This window comes from Elephas maximus, chromosome 12 (assembly GCF_024166365.1).
Source record: "Elephas maximus indicus isolate mEleMax1 chromosome 12, mEleMax1 primary haplotype, whole genome shotgun sequence".
Classification (NCBI taxonomy): Eukaryota; Metazoa; Chordata; class Mammalia; order Proboscidea; family Elephantidae; genus Elephas; species Elephas maximus.
Window position 1 is genome coordinate 84,992,750 of NC_064830.1, and position 15,787 is coordinate 85,008,536.

The 15,787-nt window shown below is 39.6% G+C and overlaps 1 protein-coding gene across 13 annotated transcripts in view; it reads left to right on the forward strand.

The window, feature by feature from the left end:
• TNRC6A (trinucleotide repeat containing adaptor 6A) overlaps positions 1-15,787 on the forward strand; it is a 237,836-nt gene that overhangs the window by 203,061 nt on the left and 18,988 nt on the right. For all 13 annotated transcript variants that reach the window (XM_049903449.1, XM_049903454.1, XM_049903460.1 and 10 more), the window contains 6 exons: positions 1,208-1,350; positions 2,036-2,173; positions 2,645-2,773; positions 3,242-3,322; positions 3,612-3,822; positions 6,027-6,158. In XM_049903449.1, the coding sequence (XP_049759406.1) occupies positions 1,208-1,350; positions 2,036-2,173; positions 2,645-2,773; positions 3,242-3,322; positions 3,612-3,822; positions 6,027-6,158 (834 nt within the window). The remainder of the gene's footprint in view (positions 1-1,207; positions 1,351-2,035; positions 2,174-2,644; positions 2,774-3,241; positions 3,323-3,611; positions 3,823-6,026; positions 6,159-15,787) is intronic.

Genomic DNA, 15,787 nt, shown 5'->3' on the forward strand with positions numbered 1-15,787 from the left:
CCAAGGGCCTTATAAGAGGTCTGATAGGTTAAGGGAGATTGCCACATTTGACACTTTGACAGTCTCCAGAGAAATGTCAGAGTGTTGGGGGATGGTTGTGAAGAAGATGTAGTGTGCTACTCTTTTTTAAGAAAAATATTAGGGTAGGCAAAAATAATGTGGACTATCAACAGGTTAGAGAGACTTGGGAGGAAGTAGAGTTGACTGGATTTGGTTACAGGATTGGATGTGGAGAGTGAGGTAAAGAGTTCGAGATGGCTGGCCTTGGATGTGTCAGTGAGAAAAGGGAAAAGGGTTATCGATATTCAAAGGAGGGCTCTTAAAAGTGCTAAAAGGTAGTGGATTTAGATATCTGACCTATAGGTGGAACAGGACTACAAGAAACTAAAGGCATTTTATGTATCTTCCTTTGGTTTAAAAAAAAAAAAAAAAGATCCTAATTGCTCTAAGTTGTGTAAACCATGTAGGCAAACAACATTCTCTCAGAGGAACTTTAGTAAAATAGAGATGGTATATTGATGCATTGTACTGTTATCAGCCTCTGCTTCCTGCCTTTCCACTTGCCTGGAATGAGGGTGGTTAACTTATGGTGGTGGTAAGTGGCAGACATCTCAAAAAAACAGCAATTGCAAAGAAAGATGAGATTTGAAGATTGAGAAAATGTGAAGAATGGGGAGATGAAAAAAGAATGCTTTCTTAAGACAAAAACCAAGGTTTGAAACTTTGTGATTGGAAGAATGAAGCTGCAGCTTTCCAGTTCCATGGAGGAACAGATTTGATTGGAAATACCATGTGCTTGATTCCACCTATGCTATAAGGGACAATGGGGCATTTGAGTGAATATGCTTAGCAGCAGTTAAAGATGTGAGACGGAGCTCAGGAGTGAAGTCAAAGCTAGATATTTATATTTGAGGGTCACTTGAATGGAGGTGACTCTTATTATCTTAACAGTGAATGAAGTCTCTAAGGGAAATGAGTTTATAGAGAGATAATCAAAAGACTGAGGTACTGACTGAGCCTCGGTATATCCAAGGAAATGCAATAGTTATGAAATGCAGGTACTTTTTTTTTTTTTTTTTTACCTATCCTTGTCAAAGTAGAATTCAATAATCTCAGTTTGGAAAGTGAGTATTTTTCTACTGTAAATGTATCTGAAACCAATTAGTTTGTCTTCCTTCTTGACAGTGTTGTCCTTTGCCTTTTTTAGGAATGTTACAAGACAAACGAATGGAGATAGATAAACATAGCCTAAATATCGGTGATTACAATCGAGCGGTCGGGAAAGGCCCTGGTTCTCGGCCTCAGATTTCCAAAGAGTCTTCCATGGATCGCAGTCCTTATTTTGATAAGGTACATTTTGTTCGTATGTTTTTTTAACCATGTGGCTAATAAACCAATAGACTTAATAGCATAATTTTCACATTACTATTTTAGAACATTTTATATAATCTCATATAAAATGTTACTGAATTTGTAGTTTGTTGTTCTTTTTATGTCTCAGTTTAACCTGGTAACTGCATTTGTATTTTCTTCTTAATCCCCTAAAATATGTTTGGTTCTTCTCATGTACTCTAGAATTAACACTAATCTGATCTCTTCTGTTTTCTACCTGTTTCCTGTTGATGCTGGAATGTCATGTGACTTCTCTTCTGTTCCTGCAATGATTTCTCCCTTCCACTTGCTTGCTTGGCTGGTGTTGCACATCTTTCTGTCTGTCCAATCAGGATGGCATTGTAGCAGATGAATCCCAAAACATGCAGTTTATGTCCAGTCAAAGCATGAAGCTTCCCCCTTCAAATAGTGCACTACCTAACCAGGCCCTTGGCTCCATAGCAGGGCTGGGTATGCAAAACTTGAATTCTGTTAGACAGGTAAGTCCACATGAGTATTTTAGGCTCTGTATTGAATGATTTGTATAAATAATAAGATCTCTTATGTGTACTTCCTGTGTTTATATCAGCAATACCATGTGGTAATGAGATGTTTGTCTCTGAAGAATCTCACTGGTGTTTTTGTTGTTTGTGTGTTTTTGTAGAATGGCAATCCCAGTATGTTTGGTGTTGGAAACACAGCAGCACAACCCCGGGGCATGCAGCAGCCTCCAGCACAACCTCTTAGTTCATCTCAGCCTAATCTCCGTGCTCAAGTGCCTCCTCCATTACTCTCCCCTCAGGTGAAAAAGCTTCCGTTATATTCTCTTCTATTTACCTGGAAAAGAACCTTGAATAATTTTATATTCCAGTGAGATGACTGGTTGATTATAGTATTTACTGGCATCTTTGAGATGCAGCTAATTCTCAATTAGCTATTATTACAAAAGGATGTAGGAAGGATGAAAAAAAAACGAGTCAAAGATAATTGAAATCTAAAATTCACCATTCTCTTCATTAAAACATCTTGAGGAAGAGGGCAATAGCAAAGGAAAATTGACTGGTTTAAGATTCATCTTCTGTCATCCTTTATATAACCCATGAGAGTATATGTGAACGATAAATTAGTAAAACAGAGAATGATAAGTAGGAAAGAATTTAACTCTCTAAACAAGTAGTCCACAAATTGCTCTATTGATCATTTAAAACACACAGTACATTTAGCTAGTTTGGGTTATTTTATCACTGTTATTAACTTACCATTTGATTCTAAGGTTCCAGTTTCATTGCTGAAGTATGCACCAAACAACGGTGGCCTGAATCCGCTCTTTGGCCCTCAACAGGTAGCCATGCTGAACCAGCTATCCCAACTAAACCAGCTTTCTCAGATCTCCCAGTTACAGGTAAGGAGATGAATAGCAATAGTTAGTACACATTTACTGAGCACCTACTATATGCTGAATGCTAGGTTCTATGCAGGAAGTACTGCAGTAAACAAAACAGGCACAGTCATGTTCCTCATAGAGCTGATGGTCTACCAGGGAAGACAAATAGTAAACATGTGTGAGAAGTGTTTTGAAGAATTGCAGGGTGCTGTGGGAAGAGGCCCAGCCAAGTCTGGGGTGGTAGGGGCAGATAGGGTGATCAGAAAACGTTTCCCTGATGATGTGAATGTTTAGATTGAACAAAAGAGTAAATTTTAGCAGAATGGCTAGAAATCAAAGAATCCAAGGATGAAATTATACTAGATGAGGCAGGAGATGTTGTTGGCTGGATCAAGCCATGCCTTTGTAGGTCAGCCTGCCATAGTCGTTCTGAAGTGTCTTCAGATATAATGGTGTGGTAATAACCTCCTTGCAATCTTTCCTCAGCGATTGTTAGCGCAACAACAGCAAAGGGCGCAGAGTCAGAGAAGTGTGCCTTCTGGTAACCGGCAGCAGCAAGACCAGCAGGTAGATCAGATCTTCCACTTGCTATGCTGTTCTTTGTCTTAGTAAACTCAACTCATATCAGTTCCATTATAACAAGGGACTCAAAATATCTGATTAAAATGGCATCTTTTATGAAAGTATAATTGAAAATGGCGTTTATTAAGTCTGCTCTTTGCCCGGAAGTTGAATTAACTAGTATACTGTGATTGTTCACCTTTCTGTGAAAAGGAAGTGAATTCAGAAGTGAAGAAAAATATGTGTATATTTGCCAAGACTTTTTTCCAATCATTTCCCCATCACTTTTCCCAAGGGTCGACCTCTTAGTGTGCAGCAGCACATAATCCAACAGTCTCGTCAACTTGATCCAAACGTGTTGGTGAAGCAACCGACTCCGCCATCTCAGCAGCAGTCACTCCATCAGCCAGCCATGAAATCGTTCCTTGAAAATGTCATGCCCCACACTACACCTGAGCTGCAAAAAGGGCCATCACCAATAAATGCTTTCAGCAACTTCCCTATAGGTAGGTTTCTGCTTGGCCAAGGCGTTCATCAGACATATGGGTATCTCAGCTCTGCACCCTTCTCTCTTGCCTTTATAGTTTTGTTCCCATGTGAAAACTACATTAGCTGTTCCCTCCCTGAGAGCTGCCTTAGGCCTCTTCTAGGTTTAGCCTGTCATCATGCTCCAGGGAAGGTCTCTCTCTGGTCAAGAAAATCATGCTCTTTCAAAATTCCGCACTCATTTTAAGTGGGTGAAAATAAAGGAAACATTTCTTTTTCAGACCCACATATCTTAATTATTAGAATATGAAGGGGAGGAAAAGGCCTCAATTATTAGAAACGGCACAGCAGCAAAATTTTGAGCAGCAGTGCTTTGGGGAAGCAACTGGAAAAGGTCACATTTGTAGGATTGCCCGTGCACGCAGCACCTTCTGCTCTCCTTCTTTTACTACGTATCCAGGCTTTTATTCAGTTTCTCCCATGGAAATTACAGTCTTGTATATTTTCTTCTCCCCTAGGTCTCTTTTATCTTTGTGCCCTCGATTATATTTTGACCCTTGTTTGTTCACACCCTGCTTTTTTCTTTCTCTCTTTTCCTTTACTATAGTTTCTTGTAAACATTTGTTGGTTGCCAGCTCAACCATGTTGAAAACAGTTAGCTAGCACGTTAGCACATTCTGGGCAGTGGGTGGAGGTTGGGGCCTGCTGCTCCTTTACTCTGTGGCTCAGCTGATACATGATTTGGCTCTCCCTGGTATTACCGTGTACTCTCAGCTCAGGTGTAAGTAGCACTTTGAGGCCTTGGGATTGTTAGCAATCTCTATAGCTTACATTTCCAAAAGCAGTTCCTCTTGTGAGTTACCATTGCAGGTGAATACCGTAGGAAAGCATCTGGTGGTGACCAGGTGATCCCAGAAAGGTATACCCAGGTATGGTGAGAGATTTTGGTCTCACCAGCGAAGGGCAGTATCTATCATGGTTAGACTCTACACACTTGACATATAAATTGAGCCAGTGGGAGGATAAGTTTCTGAATAAGGGATTTCCTATCCTGGCTGGCTTTTCAGCCTCAGATACTTCTTCCCAATTAAGACAGTCTGCTTAACCCATGCGAACACCGGTACGATTGCCTAAATCAGGTTCTCTGAAGTTTTATTGGAACGTGGCCATGCCCTTTCATTAACCTGTTGTCAGTAGCTGCTTTCTCACTACAAGGGCAGAGTTGTGTAGTTGCAGCAGTGACCTTATGGTCCACAAAGCCTAACATATTTACTATCTAGCCCTTTACAGGAGAAGTTTTGCAACCCTTAGTCTAATTGATGCATCCAGAGAACAGCATATTGAACTGTTCTTCGCAGATATTGAGATGATATTGAAGAATTCGTATTATTAAAACTTTTAAGTGTGAAAGACTTAATATCACATATACTCTCATCAGAACCATGAGTTTTAAACCATTTTTTCTGAAACTTTAGGGTGTCTAAAAACCACCCAGTGTGTTTTAAACATGCATATTTAGCTCCAGTTGGAAAGTCTCCGTTTTTTTACAAGCATCTCGGCTGATTCTGATGTCAATGGTCCCTGGATCACACTTTAAGAAACCCCAGCACCTAAGATAGAAATTTCTGTCCTTGTTCCAAGAGAATATCTAAGTCTGAAAAGCACCATCATATCAGAGTTCAAGTAAGAAGTGTTCCGTTTGCATAGAGCTCTTAATGCATGGTGCCCTTGGGAATTGGTTAATCAGATATATTTTATTAGAGGTAAGCTCTAAACTTTCAAATTTGGCCTCCTTAAAAATTTTTTCCTCTTATTTTGCCAAGGAATTTAAAAATAATCAAAATTATATTGAGAAATACCTTTCCATGTTAGGGTAATTAGAGTATTAAAAATCTTATGATTTGAAAACATTGTACTGTTGAGGGCTAGAGTATTTACGATCATATGTGTTTCTCTCTCTGATAACCAAACTGAGGCTCTTTCCCCTGACACCGTGTTGCCTGACCTTGGCCAGGAGCCCAGCGTGTCTGTTCTGACCGTCTTTCTTCTGTCTGTTATCATCTGGCTTTGCCACATTTGCAGGATGGTATTTATTAAGGAACATTGAACAAGATTGAAAACATTGGATTAGTTACATGTTGTTTCTCTAGAAAATAGAAGTTGTGGTACCAGAAGGAATATGTGCTATATTTTTGTAAGTTTTTAAAATTTTTATATTTTTAAGGCTTGAACTCAAACTTGAATGTAAATATGGATATGAACAGTATTAAAGAGCCACAGTCAAGACTAAGGAAGTGGACTACAGTGGACAGCATTTCTGTGAACACATCTTTGGATCAAAACTCCAGCAAACATGGTATAAAATATTCTTCGTTTTGCCTTAAAAGAAAAAAAAAAAAAAAAAAAACCTGGACAGTACTAAATTTCAGCCACTTTGTTTTAAATATATATATATTCGAGCCAAATTTTCCTACTTTACCTCATTAAAAAAAAAAAGTACTTTCAAAAGAAAAGCAGAATTCACCTATATTATGCTGTTTTACAAAAGAGAGCTCAGATTATACATTTCTTAAAAAAGTATTCCTCCTTTTGATCATTTAGGTTTTTTCAGTTGATTAAATTGTTCTAATGTTCTTTCTATTAATATTTACTCCATTTAATCTGTAATATATTCATAGTCGAGCCTTAAGCTTTCTACTATAATTAGATTTCTGTGAATTTCTTATATAGTGACAGATTTTCTTTATGTATTTTGTTCCTTTGTGTAGGTTATCTTATTATCTTCTCAACATTATTTTTAGAAATGCCATTTTCATCATATTTAATATCCATTCATCCAGCCAATATTAATGGGGTATCTTCTGCTTTCTAGGGTCCCTGGTAGGCACTTGGAATACATACATACATATATATGTCCAGCTGTGTGTATGTAAGCAAGTAAAATCACTTGCCGTGAAGGAGGTTTAGTACCATATGATAGCTCCTATAAAAGTTAATATGGATAATAGTAGAAATAGTATAATAATACAAAGTACTGTAGGAGTATTGAGTGAGGAATACCTAATTACAGATGTGGCAGGTCTGGATAGGCTTTATAGAGAGACCCATCCTGAACTGAGTCTTAAAGTTTACCAAACAAACAATGTAGAGGAAGAAAAACCAAGAGAGAATCGCATATGGCAAGCTCAGAGACAGGAGAGCCTGATGAGTTCTGTGAAGTGTATCTGGGCAAATGTGGAGGTGAAGGTGCAAATGTGAGAATGGAGGAAGATGAAGCTGCAATAGTAAGTCCTAGAGCAAATCATGAAAAACTTTTATGCCATAAAGGATTTTAATCATGCAAATGGTGGCCATCTAGAGGCAGGAAAGACTTAGAGTAGTCTGAGTGAGAGATAAAGAAGGCAGTTGTTATGAGAGGGCATGCATGCATCGAAGAGTTTTAGAATTAAGGGAAAAATGACTTGCTAACAACTCATTGATTCAACAAGTATACGGTTACCTTTGATGTGCCTCCTATGCCTCCATCCTCCTTTGGTCTTCCCCTTGACTCTGCTCAAGAGTCGTCTCCAAGAAACGTGCCCCAGACTTAGTTCCTCAATAACTTCTCTTTATATGTCCGTGTTGTATATAAGTATCCACTTAGGCCTGTCTCCATCACAGGACCATAACTCTCTGAGGACAGCGTTCGTGCTGTGTTTATTTTGTGGCCTCACTGAGCACATTGCAGCACGCTGAACATTTGCTAGGTGAAAGGATGAGTGGGTGATAATGCAGTTAATGACAGTAAGTGCAGGGATTGAAGCAGGCTTGGTGTGATAATTAAGTGGTTTTAGACTCACTGAATGTGGTGTTTTGGGGATAGTTCAATGTGAAAAACTCCAATAAGAAGTTAGAAATAAGGCTCTAGCACTCAGGAAAGAATCCTGGTAACGCAGTGATTAAGCACTCAGCTTCTAACCCAAAGGTTGGCAGTTCGAACCCACGCAGTGGCTCAGCAGAAGAAAGACCTGGCAACCTGCTTTCCTAAAGATTAGAGCCAATAAAACCCTACGGAGCAGTTCCGCTCTGTCACACGGGGTCTCTGTGAGTTGAAACCGACTCCGTAGGACTGAACAGCACCGGAGCGCAGTGTTCATAACAATGTCAGAGCCATAGCGTGGATGAATTTGCCCAGGGTGAAGGAGCATGCAGAAGGAAAAGAACGAGGCCAGAATCCTGGAGCCACTAGTATTTAATAAGAGACCTGGAAATGCGTGATTAAAGAGGTGTGGCGTGGAAACCCAGAAAAATGTATCTGTCTTCTCCAGTTTGTGCATTTTGCCTTCTCTGTTTTTTGCATATCTGGCGTCGTCAAGTTTCTTTGTGAAAATGAAATACTTCCTCCCTTTCACTGGTGTTGTAGGTGTAATGTATATTGTGTATTCTCAAGTGCTTCATAAACTTACACAGGACATACTGGTCTATAGTCTGCGTTACGCAAATTGGGTATCATATCATGGCAACACCGTTTTGAAGTCGAACACACTTGGGATTCAGTTCCAGTTTCTTGGCCTCTCCAAGCCCCAGTGCTTGCATATGTAAAATGGAAACGACACATTGTAAAATGGTTGAGAGGATCCAGTGAGACAGTATCTGTTAAGCTGGTTGCCTGGCACCTGACATGTGGGGGAGAGGGTTATATTTATTGATATGTTTTCATCTTTTCCTCTCTTTTTTGATTTAGTGTTTATTTCTTTATATTTTGCCCCCATGCCTTCTGTGCATAGACTGTTTTCATCTACACAAATCTTTATCCTGAGCAGTGTGCGTTTTAAAGTTTTCTAATAATTAGTAATACGAATTAGTTATTTTTATCTGCTTCCCTAATCCAAGAGGTTTTTATTTTATTTTATTTTTACTTTAGCAGGCTGTGTAACTAATGTTAACCAGTCCAGTGTCAGCAGTGCTCAGTTCATGGATGTTATTGTGGATATCTCCAAGCTCTTATTTTATCCCTTTCAAAATCGGGAATATCTGATAGGATTTCTTATGTTTGGTTGCTCATATTCCTTCTTCATTGTTGTATTTTTTCTTCCTTGTAACAATGACTTCAAAACTATGCCTTGATCTGGTCTAGTTTGGGTTTTCATCTCTACCAAAAAAAAAAAAAGTTATTTTATATCTGTAAGAACCTTCGGAATTTCTAGTCTTAAAATGTTCTTGTGTGTGTGTGTGTGTGTATGCGCGCGCTTCAACTTAAACATTTCGTTGTGTTTAGAGAAAGTTTTTTTTTTTCTAAGCAAAAACCTAACTTGTATCCTTCTATATCGCCTTGTATCACTCTCCATCTGGCAGTTCAATGCCTCCTATATTTAGTCCCTCTTTTTGATTATTGTGATCGTTTATCTATTGATTTCCATGATTTCCTGTTATGTGTATTATTTTGTTTATTTATTTATTTTTTAGAATTAGTCTTAATTTGTTTGTTTTTGTGCTTTCCCTATTTGAGTTGCGTTGATATCAGGACATTCTGTTTTGTGACCTTGTATTGTGCTGGTACCTGATATTATTGGTCATCCGGCCAAACAATCTCCTTTAGCATTTCCTGCAGTCTTGGTTTAGTTTTTGCAAATTCTCTGAACTTGTGTTTAAATATCTTAATTTCTCCTTCATATTTCAGAGAGAGTTTTGCTGGATATATGATCCTTGGTTGGCAGTTTTTCTCGTTCAGTGCTCTGTATACGTCGTCCCATTCCCTTCTTGCCTGCATGGTTTCTGCTGAGTAGTCTGAACTTATTGATTCTCCCTTGAAGGAAACCTTTCTTTTCTCCTTGGCTGCTTTTAAAATTTTCTGTTTGTCTTTGGTTTTGGCAAGTTTGATGATAATATGTCTTGGTGTTTTTCTTTTTGGATCAATCTTAAATGGGGTTCGATGAGCATCTTGGATAGATATCCTTTCGTCTTTCATGATGTCAGGGAAGTTTTGTGTCAGGAGTTCTTCAACTATTTTCTCTGTGTTTTCTGTCCCCCCTCCCTGTTCTGGGACTCCAATCACTCGCAAGTTATCCTTCTTGATAGAGTCCCACATGATTCTTAGGGTTTCTTCATTTTTTTAAATTCTTTTATCTGATTTTTTTTTCAGCTATGTTGGTGTTGTTTCCCTGGTCCTACAGAAGTCCCAGTCTACATTCTAATTGCTCGAGTCTGCTCCTCTGACTTTCTGTTGCATTGTCAAATTCTGTAATTTTATTGTTAATCTTTTGGATTTCTACATGCTGTCTCTCTATGGATTCTTGCAACTTGTTAATTTTTCCACTATGTTCTTGAATAATCTTTTTGAGTTCTTCAACAGTTTTATCAGTGTGTTCCTTGGCTTTTTCTGCATTTATCCTAATTTCATTTGTGATATCTTTAAGCATTCTGTATATTAGTTTTTTATATTCTGTATCTGATAATTCCAGGATTGTATCTTCATTTGGGAAAGATTTTGATTCTTTTGTTTGGGGAATTGGAGAAGCTGTCATGGTCTGTTTCTTTATGTGGTTTGATATGGACTGCTGTCTCCGAGCCATCACTGGGAAACTAGATTTTCCAGGTAGTCAGCTAAAAAAAAATGCAGTCAGATCCCTATCTGAATTCTCCCTCTGGCTCCGGGTATTCGGATATTAATGGGGCCGCCTGGGGAGGGTGGGGGAGGCATCGGAGAGCTGGGAGTGTAGCACCACAGAATATAGAGCTGAACACTGCGTTCACGCTCCGCCCCCGTCCGCCAAAATCCGGGCGGGACGGGTCCCCGGCTAGGACACTGCTTTCCTTGCTCGGAGACCAGTCACTTCCTCCCGGGGACTTCTGCCTCCGGTGCGCGGCACTGCTCGCGCACACTGGGTGGGCGTTTCCTGCACAAACGGTTGGGCCAGCCCCCAGGGTCTATTCAGGCGAATATAATTGGGCCCCGAGCTCACGCCCCGCCCGTGTGCGCTCCCAGATCCCAGCGGGACGACTTCCCGGCTGGGACGCTGCTTTCCCCGTTCCGGGACCAGTCAAGAGAAAGTTTTTTTTTTTATTATAATCATACCAACCTTCCCATTGTTCTGTCCAGGACTTTGAACTAGTTTGTTGTGGTTCACACTCCTACTGAGAATTTGCATTTCCATCCCAGATATATTGAATCAGAATCTGCATATTAGCAAGATCCCTAGGTGATTCTTAAGTGTAATAAATTTTGAGAACCACTACTAGTGGTTCTTGGAATTGGTCCCTAACCAGTAGCGTTAGCATCACCTAGGAACTTGTTAGAAATACGGATTCCCAGCAGGGTTTCGAACTGGAATGAACCGGTTTGAGGCCCAGGTTCTGTCAGTTTCTCCCAGAATAGCTCCTTTCTGCTTAGTGGCTCTTTTCCTTCTCTTTTTATCTTTCTTTGTCCTAGAGGAGGCTGAGTCCTCTTCTTAGGTACATTCTTTTCATTTGTTTTACTTTCCTTTTTCCCTGTTTTAAAAAACAATAGAGAAATTTTAATCATCCTGTTCCTACCATTAGTAATATTTTGTTTGTAGTTCCTTCTCCATTTCTTTCCTTTTTGAAGGAAATTAGCGTCTCAGTTTGTATCCAGGAGAGAGCTCAAAACTGCCAGCCCTTGTTATGTTTTGTTAGACCCTCCCTACATTAAAAAAATTATTTTTTGAACCAACATCTGTTTAAAAGTTTAGGAAATGTCATGTAAATTTTCAAATTTTTGACATCTCTGTAAATGTGAACATCTAGCAGCAGTGAAAGTCCCTGGCTGGCACAAATAGTTTGTGTTTGTCTGCAGACCTAAAGGTTGGTGGTTTAAACTCACCAAGCAGTGCCATAGAAGAAAGGCTTGGCAACCTGCCTCCATAAAGATACAGCAAAGAAAGCCCCCGGAGCCATTCTATTCTAACACGTGGGGTCACTGGGAGTTGGAATCAACTCCATGGCAGTGGATATGGGTAGCAGCCCTGAGCCTGCCATCTTCCAAGGCAATGACCACCTGCCGCTGAGTAGCTGCTGCCCATGTTCTTGTTTGACACTGCCACTTCCCGTTGTCTCTTTACTTGATGGCGTTATTTGCCATTTTTCCTTGCATTTACTCAGGAGTGTTCTTTTTTCCTCCCTTTCTGTCCCTCTTTCATTCTCTCTGTCACACGCACACACAGCCATTGGTGGAGAAATATCTCACTGTGCTCATGTTCCTGTCTAACAGACCATGGGGTTTTTCCTATAGCCAACCTACTTCACTTGATTACACTACCTGATTGGCCTTTTTGGCATTTGTGTGTCCCGTTGTAGTAGAAAATAAACCAGTTGCTATTGAGTAGATTCCAACTGACAGTGACCCCATATATGTCAGAGTAGAACTGTGCTCCATTAGGTTTCCAGTAGCTGATTTTTTGGAAGTAGATTGCCAGGCCTTTCTTCTAAGGTACTTTTGGGTGGACTTGAACCTCCAACCTTTTGGTTGGCAGCTGAGTGCATGAACTATTATCATCACCCAGGGACTCCTGTAGTAGAAAATAACCAGTTGCTATTGAGTTGATTCTGACTCATAGCAACCCTATAGGACTGAGTAGAACTGCCCCATAAGTTTTCCAAGACTGTAAATCTTTTTAGAAGCAGACCACCACATCTTCCTCCCACACAGTGGCTAGTGGGTTCAAACTGCTAGCCACTACACCACCAGGGTTCCTAGTAGAAAATAAAAAAATAGAGGGCCGTTATTCCATAACAGTTGAGTAGTACATATATAGTTTTTAAACAGGAATGATCTAATAGCCGTATGTGGACTTGTATCAGAAATAGGCTGAGCCTGGGGAAGGGAGAGGCCTGACTGGAGGTAGCAGCCATCATTCAGGCCTGTGGTGAAGACCCTGACTGGCACTGATGTTGTGAGTGGAGTTAAGTAATGCTGGCATTGCACAGTACTTAACATAGATTGCATCGATTTGTAGCATATCTTATAAGGTAGGTTTCATATTTATCCCCATCTTACTGAAACTCATACAGCTCATAAGTTGCTGAGCAGAGCAGGCAAATCCTAGACACCTTCTATGTCTAGAGGTCCCCAAGAGTACCCTCAGGTTCATTGATTTCCTGGAAATACAGAACCAAAAAAAATTTGTTATACTCACAACTGTGGTTTATTACAGTGAAAGAATACACGAATGGAAAAAGGAGCATAGGGTAGAGTCCAGCAGAAATGAAGCAGAGCTTCCAGTTGTGCTCTCCCAATGGAGTTGCATGGACAGTGCTTAATTCTCCCAGCAACTGTGTGTGACAACATGTACAAAGTATTGCCAACCAGAGAAGCTCACCTGAGCTTTGGTGTGCTTGGTTTTTTGGGGGGTGGGGGGGTATCAGTCACATAGATGTGGAGCACCCACATGACCAATCTTAGCTACTCAGTGTCCAGCCTTGCCCCGCCAAGAGGTCAAACAGATGACAGCATGGCCTAGAGCTCCAGGTGAGGAAAAATAGGTGTTTGTCATAAACCACATTGTTAGCATATATAGCTGTCCCTAAGTGTCTGCTCTGGATTGGTTCCAGGACCCCTGCGGAACCCGAAATCCGCGGATGCCCAAGTCCTTTATGTAAAATGACGCAGTATTTGCAAATAACCTATGCATATCTTGCCATATACTTTAAATCATCTCTGGATTACTTATAATACCTAATATAGTATAAATGCTATGTAAAGAGTTGTTAATGCCTAAACACTTAACACTGAATGCGTCTCAGTCTTTGCAAGCATATTATCAGGAACCAAAGAGACCATTTTTGCCATTGTAGGGGCAGCGCTAACACTCCCACAAATTTCGGCTTCTTTCTGCTCTATCGCGCAAATTTCTCGATTCGTACTTACCTTACGGCCCACTTTGGCAAGTGACATACCATTTTTCAAAAGATCTGAGTTTTTTTTTTTATGTCGAGAGAGAGCACTTTATTCTCCCTTTTAACTTTTTGTTTTCCTCCCTGAATATTTTTGATCAGTGGTTGGTTGAATCTGAGGATGTGGAATCTGCAGAACCTGGTGTGGCCCAAAGCCTCAGATATAAAAATAAGTACCCTAATCAGGCAGGGTATTCCAAAGGCTTAGAAGTTATCTCCTAGGAAAGAGATGAGAGTAGCCTGACCTAGTGTAGTCATGATTCAAAAACTAAGTAGGAAGCAGAATCAACAGGACTCAGTGATTATCACAGTAAGGGAGATGGAGGAGGCAAGAGAAACTTCTTGTTTTCTAGCTTAAGCAACATCACATTTATGTTCGTATGATTAGTATGACATCCATTTTTTACTCACTGAATTTTTTTTTTTATTGTGGTGAAATACAACATTTGCCATTTTAACCATTTTTAGGTGTGCAATTCAGTGCTATTAATTATGTTCACCATGTTGTGCAACCATTCATTTTCAAATATTTTTCATCCCCTTAAACAAAAATTTGGTATACCTTAAGTACTGACTCCCCGTTTTCCCTTCCTATCAGCCCCTGGAAACCACTTATTAGTGGTTTAAAAAAAAAAAAAAACTTTTCTGTATGCATTTGCCTATTCTAAGTATTTCATGGAAGTAGAGCCACACAGTATTTGTTCTTTTGTGCCTGACTTATTTCACTCAGTGTAGTGTTTTGAAGGTTCATCCATGTTGAAGCATGTATCAGAACTTAATTGGACTTTATGGCTGAATAATATTCCATTGTATGGATAATAGCACATTTTCATTATCCTTCTGGCTGATGTACGTTCTGATGCACATTTTAGTTTCTACTTTGTGGCTGTTGTGAATAGTGCTGCAATTAACATTGGTACACATACATGGAGCCCGGGTGGCACAGTGGTTGAGAGCTATGGCAAGCTACACTTGCTAACCAAAAAAAGGTTGGCAGTTCAAATCATCAGCCACTCCTTGGAAACTCTGTGGGGCAGTTCTACTCTGTCCTATAGGGTCTCTGTGAGTTGGAATTGACTCAACCACAGTGGGTTGGGTTTTTTGGTTTTTTATACATGTATCTATTTGAGTCCCTACTTTCAAGTCTTTTGGGTATGTACCCAGGAGTGGAATTGCTGAGTCACGTGGTAATTCTGTTTAACTTTTTAAGGAGCCTCCAAATTATTTTTCACAACAATTGCACCATTTTATATTCCACCAGCAATGGATGAGATTTCCAAATATTCTGTATCCTTGCTAACACTTGTTATTTTCTGTTTCTGATATTAACCATTCTAGTGGGTGTGAAGTAGTGTCTCATTGTGTTCTTGATTTGCATTTCCCTAATGATACGAATCGACTCGGCAGCAGTGGGTTTTTTGTTGGGTTAATGATACTGGTGTTGAGCATCTATGCTCAGTGCTTCTTGGCCATTTGTGTATCTTCTTTGGCGAAATTTTTATTTGAATCCTTTGTCCAATTTTTAATTGGGTTATTTGTCTTTTTGTTGTTGAGCTGTTGGTGTTCTTTTTATATCCTGAATATTAAGCCCTTATCAGAGATATGATTACCACATATTTTCTCCCATTTTGTGGGCTGTTCTTCACTTTCTTGATAAGTCATTTGATGAACAAGTCTATTTTGCCTTTTGTTGCTCGAGCTATTGGTGTCATATTTAAGAATCAAATTCATTGTTGAAATTATTTCTCAGAGCATTCCCTCTGTTTTCTTCTAAGAGTTTTATGGTTTTAGGTCGTAATAGTCATTGATCCATTTTGAGTTAATTTTCATATATGGTGTGAGGTATGGGATCTAACTTCATTCTTTTTCATGTGGCGATTCAGTTGTCCCAACATCATTTATTAAAGAGATTCTTTTTCCCCCAATGAATGGACTTTACACCATTGTGGAAAATCATTTGACCATAGATATATGGGGTTATTTCTGAACTCTAAATTCTATTCCATTAATCTATATTTCTATCCTTATACCAGAGTCTTGGTGGGACAGTGGTTAAGCGTTCAGCTGCTAAACAAAAGGTTGGCAGTTTGATTCTTA